Source organism: Triticum urartu, chromosome 7A (genome assembly GCF_056163025.1).
Source record: "Triticum urartu cultivar PI428250 chromosome 7A, HENAU_Tu73, whole genome shotgun sequence".
Classification (NCBI taxonomy): Eukaryota; Viridiplantae; Streptophyta; class Magnoliopsida; order Poales; family Poaceae; genus Triticum; species Triticum urartu.
In genome coordinates this window covers 28,426,370-28,435,307 of record NC_141879.1, presented here as the reverse complement: position 1 = coordinate 28,435,307, position 8,938 = coordinate 28,426,370, and the positions used below count along the sequence as shown (strand labels likewise).

The 8,938-nt window shown below is 42.8% G+C and overlaps 1 protein-coding gene across 3 annotated transcripts; it reads left to right on the top strand.

Moving 5' to 3' along the window:
- The first annotated feature begins 2,096 nt into the window (after positions 1 to 2,096).
- LOC125522826 (SGNH hydrolase-type esterase superfamily protein) lies at positions 2,097 to 5,690 on the top strand. 3 transcript variants are annotated; one of them, XM_048687863.2, is made up of 8 exons: positions 2,097 to 2,336; positions 2,901 to 3,055; positions 3,146 to 3,267; positions 3,356 to 3,433; positions 3,519 to 3,656; positions 4,241 to 4,317; positions 4,630 to 4,794; positions 5,264 to 5,690. In XM_048687863.2, the coding sequence occupies exons 2-8, from the start codon at positions 2,971 to 2,973 to the stop codon at positions 5,418 to 5,420; spliced, it is 822 nt and encodes a 273-aa protein (XP_048543820.1). In that variant the 5' UTR covers positions 2,097 to 2,336; positions 2,901 to 2,970; the 3' UTR covers positions 5,421 to 5,690. The 3 variants fall into 3 exon arrangements, with proteins under 3 accessions (XP_048543820.1, XP_048543817.1, XP_048543818.1); XM_048687861.2 differs by adding an exon at positions 2,411 to 2,471 and having other exon boundaries at positions 2,103 to 2,336; positions 2,901 to 3,267; XM_048687860.2 differs by having other exon boundaries at positions 2,901 to 3,267.
- The last annotated feature ends 3,248 nt before the right edge of the window (positions 5,691 to 8,938 follow it).

Sequence of the window (8,938 nt, the reverse complement as noted above, 5' to 3'; positions counted from 1 at the left end):
AGTATGGTTGAAAGCATGACGGAAGTCAAGAGCATGCGGTTAGGCTCCAATAACCCACTCCAAGTCATTGATGAACAACTTGGAAGAAGGTGCAAATGGTAGTTGCTTGGGTAGATGGTACGTGAGACGGTCTTGATGTTGGCCTTTACGGTTGTAGACGCATGTCTAACCACACACCAAGTAAGTCAGCAAATGGTTCCTTCATTGTGGTCTTGAGGACATGATGGGTCCATCTGCAACTTAGTTGTGTGTCTCGGCATGCCAGGGCAAGGGATCCCTCAATTAACAACCGAGCCAAATTGGACTATCAGACGTAGTTAACCCCGCATGATAGTACCACTTTCTTTCCCGAAGTCTCCCATTCCCGAACGCATCACACACCTGCTGTCTAATTTTCTTCTTTTTGCATGCATGCATCCCCTAGATAGGCTGCTTCTTGATAGCAGCAATATTAGTTGTATCAACTGGTAGATCGTCAAGCTTGCAGCGAAGGTTTAGCATTATGTATGCGCGAAGCATGGTGCAACATGGTCGATGAGGGTATCTACCTTCCTGCACTGATTTCATGTCGGTTAGTAGTACATTTATGAGTATGGGACTATGGGAGTGACTTTAGTAGACAATTATTGTGTATCGCTCGTACATTTGGTTCATACTGATACAGGTACAATGTGTAGTGAGTGACTACATGAGATTGCTTGCACTTGGCCATAACCTATAGTATACGTACGTGCTGCCATCATGAACGACCCAGCATAGCCAATTCACAAGTAAATTACACTCAAAGAAATAGCACAAACCTAATTTTGTCAAAGAATGACGAACAAATTTAACTTCCTGTCTATTCATCTCTAATCATGACAATATAACAAACATCAGAAATAATAAAAATTACATCAAGATTCATTGAGCATGTAGAGATGGCTACAAGAACTGAAGCGAACCGAAGGCACCTACCGTCATCGCCCCTCCCTCGTTAAACCCGAACAAAACTTGTTGTAGTAGACAGTCGGGAAGTCGTCGTGCTAAGACCTCATAGGACCAGCGCACCAGAACAACAACCTTCGTCGATGAAGAGTAGTAGATCGAAAGGATCCAACCCAAAAACACACGAACATAGGCGAACAACGAACAAATCCTTAGATCCACAAAAGATAGATCCACCGGAGACACATCTCCACACGCCCCCCGACAGTGCTAGACGCATCATTGAAACAAGGGCTAGGCGGGGAGAACCTTATTCCATCTTCATGCATAGTTTAAAAAACCTGACCAGGCCGATGTTCTGACCGGAAAAAACCAGAACCAATGATCCAAAGCGGTTTTTTAAGCTTGGTGGACTGTTGGAGCAATCAAACTGGAAAAGCCCGGTCAAATCAGCCGGTATTTGGAAAAACTAGTGAACTGGGCGGTTCACATAAAACTGGACAGTTCGATGTTGATGTCAGGAAATCCCCTCGGTCGACTTGTTTTGTGCATATAAGTTGAGGGTAGAGTCGGTAAAGTTAAAACACACACCATCTTTTGGTATGATTTTGGTGAACTGGGAGCTTTCACTCTCGATTTTGTCCACAAAGACAAAGCCATCGGGCGCCGCCGCCCCCTGCCACCCTTGTTCTGCGCCGTGGCGCAGCGACCCCGTCTCTTCCTCGTCGCTCCAGCTCTACGCGGCAGTAACAACACATTTTCTTTATAAAGTATATGAATTAGATATTAACATGTAGTTATTGGTTACTCTGTCATGCCATTACACATTTTTTTATCTATTGATTGGTGTATTTATTGCTTAAAAAACTGACAGTCGAACTGATGAACCAGCGGTCTAACCGGTAAAAAACTGAACCGACAGCCTTGCCGATTTGATTGTTTGCACTATGTCATCAGAGAGCCGTCGCTGTCTCGCCTTCTTTCGAATAATCAACAATTTGACATACAATTTCTTGAAGCGGTTTAAGAAAAACACGGTCATGCACCCACTCTTATTTCGTGTGTGTTCTTAAAAAGTATGCTAATATTTGCTCCAATAAAGTTTCAACAATAATTGGCAGTTGGCTTTTAAACATATACTCTATAGTTTATTCTAGTAGTACTGTTTTGGCTTTTGTAAAATCATGGGCGTTGGATCTGCTTTGCAGGCAGAGATGAAAGGCTAGGTTGGCCTTGTGTTAGCAGCAGAGCTTCAGCGCACATCCCGTGGAGGACAGGAGCGAGGCGGCCCGCCGCCGGCGGAATCAAACGCGGCGGCGCTCCCTCTACGCCCCCCTGAGGCCCACCGACCTCCGCCACCCCGCGCAGCGAGGCCGACCACTGAATCACTGATGACCTGATCAGAGCAGGTTCGATCCGATCCACTCTTTTCCCCTCACCCTCCAATCCCCTGATCTAGTTTGCTCTGCGTGTATGGATCTAGGCGTCAACGTCAGATGCTTCTAGATCGACAGTAGGAGCCCCAGATCTTCTTCATTGAGCTGGTGAGGGGAGCGGCGTCTCGATTCCTTTGCTCTCCCATGCCGTCCTTCCTTCCTTCAGCAATGGACTAGACCAAGATTCTCCTTCTAGCTGCTAGCTATGAATCAGGATTCAATATTGTCGACTGCTACCTGCAACTCCAAAACGATTTCAGCTTTTGCTTGCATCAAACGTCCGTCTAGTATGTAGGTTGGTAGGATCGCAAGCATGTTTGTGATTCCTTTCTTCTTTGATGCAACTTGTGTTGTGTGGTTATATCTACATACACATCTCCTTTAATTGGTCAGCCGGCACATCGGTTCTTTGTATGCCCCCATTTAGGCGCTCTTGTGTCGAATGAACTTGTGTCTGTGTGCTCACTCCTTTGAAACTGTATGGTGATTACGACACCTGCTCTGCTCTAACTATAGCTGCCATTTTTCCTCTTGCAGGTTAGGAGGGGAAAGATAAAATTATAGGGGCCTCTCGATACTCCTGCCTGCAAGTAGGTGCTCAGCCTCGATGGCGATGCCCGGATCCTGCCCGTCAACAACGGCGGCTCCATCTGCCGGCCACCCTCCCATCTGCCTCACCGACGCTTCAGCTGGTTTGCTGCATTCCTCTCCCACCCTCACCCCGCACACTCCCGCCAACTCCAGTCCCTCTCACATAGCTCTCCCACTTTTGGCTTTGGCAGGGGGAGCGGGATCCCAAGACATGCTGCGGCCACGTCTGGTGCTCTTCGGCGACTCCATCACCGAGCAGTCCTTCCGCCCTGGCGGTTGGGGAGCGGCCCTCGCCGACACCTACTCCCGCAAGGTTGAACCAGACCCCATCGAATCTCAAATCCCTTGCGTTTCCTGGTGTGTCCGTGCCGGTATCCAGTGATTTTTTCCTGGTGTTCCAGGCCGATGTTGTTGTCAGAGGCTATGGTGGATACAACTCAAGATGGGCTCTGTTCCTGATCCAGCGCATTTTCCCCCTGGTACCAACGGCTTGCATCCAGCTGCTCAGGTGTTAAATTATGGGATCATCACACTGATCTGTGGGAATGAATACTCCCTATGCAGGTTGGCTTGCCACCCGTTGCGACGACTATATTCTTTGGCGCTAATGATGCGGCGCTTCCAGGACGAACAAGTCAGCGGCAGCATGTTCCGGTTGAGGAGTATAAACAGAATCTCAAAACGATTGTTAATCATCTGAAGGTAAATTTGAATAAAAAATTAGTAATGTTCATAACTAGTTTGAAGTGTATAAAAGGGGAAAGCTTATATTTTCTTTCAGAACTCTTACTTGAAGCAGTTTCAGACTAGCTGTAACTCTGCCTGCCTAGAGGTATATATCTTAGAAGCTGTGGATTGATTTGCTTAGAATCACAGGTTGCCAGAGTACCGATTTTTATGAATAGGTCTAGGGAGATTAAGAGGCAGTATTCACATCATGCTTGCTATCTGTCATACAAAGTTATACAACCTGCATTGCAGAGTTAATGACACCAGGTCATTTTAACTTGTTTGTTTCTCGAAGTGTCTTTACCTAGTAATTAGTACTGTAGGAATAGAAAACATCATTGTTGATATATTACAGCAGCATCGACTTCGGGGTCTCTCGGTCTGTCATATAGTTAAATGTGTTGCATTGTTAAAAAAATGATCTATGTATGTCCTAGTTAAAGTAGTCATACTAAGCTAAATTTACAATTGCAGTGCTATGTTTTTCAGTAGTATTTTTTTGGGCCAATAGTATCAACTCACATTATATATAACCTGACATTCCATCTCAATAACAGGATTGTTCCAAGTCCATGGTGATTTTGCTTATCACCCCACCTCCTATTGATGAGGATGGAAGAGAAAGATATGCACGGTTGGCATCACTTCTCTTCCTGAACTATTCATCTTTCATCTAAAAACTTTAGTGACTGGTTGGTGCAGAAATAAATAATGAGAGTGAAGAACACGAAACGCAGCCCTAATCTCTTTATTGTCCGTATTTTGGCGCTACTAAATACTGGAGTCCTTTTTTGTGGGAACAATGGAGTTAGGGAATAGTATAATTCACTTGTTATTGGTCATTCATATAATGTGCAGTGACAGACATGCTTCACTCTCCACAAGCTTTACTGAACAGATAACATGTAATCTATTTGTTGTTGATTCATTACATTTTCTGCTCAAGATCACTGTACGGAGAAGATGCAAGGAGGCTCCCAGAAAGGACAAATGAAATGGCTGGTGTCTATGCAGGTCAGTGCATAGAACTAGCCAAAGAAATGGATGTACAGTGTGTTGATCTTTGGTCAAAGATGCAAACCACTGAAGGTTGGCAGAAACTTTACTTAAGGTAATGCCTGTCCAAATTTCGATTTTCCCTGTTACCAATTTTTATAGAACGAATGATATGGTTTAAAAAATTAAGTTATTTTTATTTAGGTTCTCTATTTTAGAATAATATTGAGTTTAATCAGTAGCATTTTTTTCTCACCAAGGCAAGATAAGGCTATTTTTGTTACAATACTGACAACTTCAAAATTTTAGACAACGTCATCCGCTTTGGTATATCGTGCGTTTACGATGGAATTAAACATAACATGGGTGCATTAATCATCTTTTTTTGATACTTGGGAAACCAGGCAAGCTTCAACAATAACTTTTTCCAAGAAAGTTATCGAATCAGCCTAGTCGTTCGAGACCACCTCAGAAGTGGCTGTTTGCAACCTGTGCATATGAACAGAAGCTTGTTAAGAAGCATCCATTACTGCATGCTTTCGTTCTGATCGATCAATTAAATAACTGTTTATATCATCTCGTAGTGATGGACTGCATCTGACGCCGGAAGGAAACGCTCTGGTCCACAAGGAGGTCGTCCAGACCTTGAGAGGCGCTGGTCTGAAACCTGAAGACATGCCACATGACTTCCCCCATCATTCCAAAATCGATGGGGTTCACCCGGAAAGGGCCTTCCAGTGAAGCGGTTTCAGGCAGCGTGATGTCCAAGTTCTGAACCGCTTGCTGGATGTTTTACTTTCCCTTGTGTTTTAAATTTTTATTCTTTTGGTGTGAAACTTCCGAACTGTGAAATTTCACATCCATTTTTCACCCCGTTGAAATAGTTGGGTGTGCTCCATTTTCCATAAAAAAATTGTAAGTAGATGGCATGATCTTTACGTGGATTGCTGCTCAGATTATCACTACTACAGTACAATTTACAATACAAGGAACGCAGTGGCTAATGTTTCATAGTGCGGCGACATAGAGTACCTGCACTGGAAATTGCATTTGTTTGGTGCATTTCTTTTGAAATAGTTTTGGTGCATTTCTTTTCTTGTGAAGAACAGAAGAGAACCTGAAGCGTATTTGCTTTAGACCTTTTTGTCATCTTTGATTGCGGGAACATGATTGTTTGTTTACTTTTTCTTTGTGGCTTGCTAGTCACACTGGAATATGTGCCTTGTTGAAGGATTTTTTTTTTTGTTTTGAGAATTTGCTAGAGGAATCTGTTTTAGGCCCTTGTTCTAACTCTACACCAGGACCCAGATGGCATCTCTCTCTCAGGGTACAGCTGCTGTGCCTTTTAGCTGCACTTGGTAGCTATCATCTCATGGTTCTCCGAGACGCATCTCATTCTCCTCTCCAGAGATGCTCGCTGCTGAGGCTCGGTCCATTTTGTCAAAGGCTTTTAATATGGATCGGAGAGAGTATCTTTTTACAAGGTTTTCGCTAATTTTTTTTAAAAAATTTTTTGCCGAAGAGTTGGTGAAGAAGTATTTTTCCAGATAAAAAGGGCAGAAAATACCCATCCCTTTCGGGGAGATCTGGCGGCTGGCTCTCCTCTGGTTAGATTTTGTATATCCTTGTTCATCTGTGATTTGCTTTTTGATGGTTGGTTTTTTCATGAGCTCGACAGCATCTGCATGCTGCCGTCGACGAATGAGGCTGAGGTCGCTGAAATCTGTTGGAAACTTTGGTCACAAAACACGTGTCGCTAGTAATTATTTGTTGTCCATTGCTTCATTGTTCGTAATCTTAGGCCGTGTAATACGAGTTTTTCGTTTGCTAATAGTTGTGTAGTAATACAAAATATTTATTACATGGATCTTTTTTTTCCTTTGTGTAACTACGTGTATGTTTCAGTTTCTTAGATCAACTAGTAAGCGTGCACATGCAACGCACGAATGTCGTGCGTAAAAGTAAACTTCCTTGTACATCTTAGTCATGAAACAATTATTTAAATAAACACAGTTGTTAATTAGATCATACCTAGACGCATCTTCTTAAATCATATTTTTAGATAGATTTTGCAATGTTGCGAAGGATATACCGAAATATGAACGAATATGCATGGGAAGTGTATGGATGAATCCAGATACATATGAACCCACTTTGAAAAACACATTTTGAAATGTCAAAATATTCAGAAAAAAGGTGCGTGTGGACATCTCCATATTCTACGTGTGTTGAGAAAGTTTCACGGGAAGACAATTTTTTGTGACCTGTGCAACAAAATATTGTGTCACAAAACGCTATTTAGAAGTACTAAAATTTGTCTTTTTTGCTGGGACAAAATAAAAGACTTTTTTATAAACTTTGTCCTATGGACATATTTTTGCGAACATGTATGCACACAATTTTGTTTTAATTTTTTTGACATCACAAAATGTGTTTAAAGTACATTTTTGAAAAGAGGGTTCATATTTACCCGTGTTCAAGATGTGCCGATTCGAATGTGCACAAGCTATACAATGGTAAAATAATATACAGTGATATCAAAAGTTGGTTATAAAACATGTCAAAAGTTGGTGATGTCAAAAACTGTCAAAAGAAGATCTTAATCAGGTGTTGGGCTTATAAAAAATATAGTGATGTCAAAAGTTGGAATGTCATAAACACTCGTATGTAGAAATGAAACCTCCATGCTCGATCCTTATATACAAGAAAAATAGAAATAATATATTTTACAATGTTACTGCAAGAGAAAATCAACCATTTGCATGCATTGGCCAGGTTGAGACAAAGCACCAAGGGTAGTTATCACTTCTCCACTTTCTCTATACAGCAAGGTGTTTTTCCACATAAGTAATATATATTTTTTGTTAGGGAAAAACCTCTTTTGCAACATTGAGTTCTAACATGCAACCATCAAGGAAAGCAAATCGACATGGGAGATGAACCCATGACATGGTTGTTCATAAGTAAGTAACTTGTACTATGGTGTCATTGTGGAGGTACCAGTTCAGTGAGAGATAATGCAGATGCATAACATGGATGTACATCACGCTATAAGATGAAAACTTCCTAAGATTCACATATAAAAATGAAAATGTGGAAACCATAGAGCATTTTCATTTCATAACAGGAACCTAGCTATTTTCATGCTTCGTATCGAAACTTTATTATTTGTAGCTGGATTAACTTCAGTTCAACAGCTACGGTACTCAAACCTCATATTCCATGGCAGGACTTTAAATTACAGAACACAGAGAATTCTAATGGACAACAACTCTGTTAGTATGGAAGAACAAATACAAGTAAATGAGAACATACCGTATCTTTTTATTATGCAGTAATGACAATACCGTATCACCAACTCAGAGCACCGCTTCTTTTCAAATATGTTCATACGGGAAGTGGTGAGAAGGAAAATGCTATATCTTGCAACAGAAAAGAAGACTGGAAATTAGGTGAAAAATAAGAAAACAAGTTGCATACAATCAAAACATCGCATTTTCTATATCATCTCATTCCACACCCGACGCTAGCTGCACAGCAACGCTGACTTCTCCTTCCATCTCTGCGTCAATGTGAATACGTTGGAGAGCATGTTGGCCTCATGGGCAGGGTACTCTATAAACCTCAGTTTTGGCTGCCCAAATATAATCTGAACTTTGGTTTTATTAGAAAAAGTTGCAAATATGTACATGGGCAGTGAAAAACTTTACAAAGTATTGCCTTCAAATAAAAATGCAGATAATACAAATGCACTTCACCATTAGCAATACTTTGTGCAACTGAAACCTGACTTTTGTACCTAAAATGCACTTCACCATTGACTTCTTGACGGCACTGCTCTGCAGTCAGGAGTCATTTGATTGCGTCGAGGCTGACTTCGTTCCTCAGCACCAAGCTCATGTCGAGGCTTACTTCGTTCCAGACGTAGCAACAACTACAAAATACAGTAGTGAAGTAGTAGCAGTCGGATGTGCACCTCGTGCCCGTGTGCTTCACGCTGAGCTGGCCTGCGCACCACACACATGCTGTCGCCAAGCTTGCCGCCCATGCGCGCTGGCCACCGCCCGCCCACCGCCACCACTCGTCGGGCAGCCACTGCTCCGCAAGGCACCCTGGCCATGCTGGCCGTGCGTGTCGCCACGACGCGCTGGTTCGCGCGCTGGCCGCCGTCGCCGGCACCGATGTCCGCCGCCGGTCTCTTGTTGAGCGCGCTGTCAGTTACCGCTGCCATGCGCCTGCGCAGCTGATGCGCCGAGCCC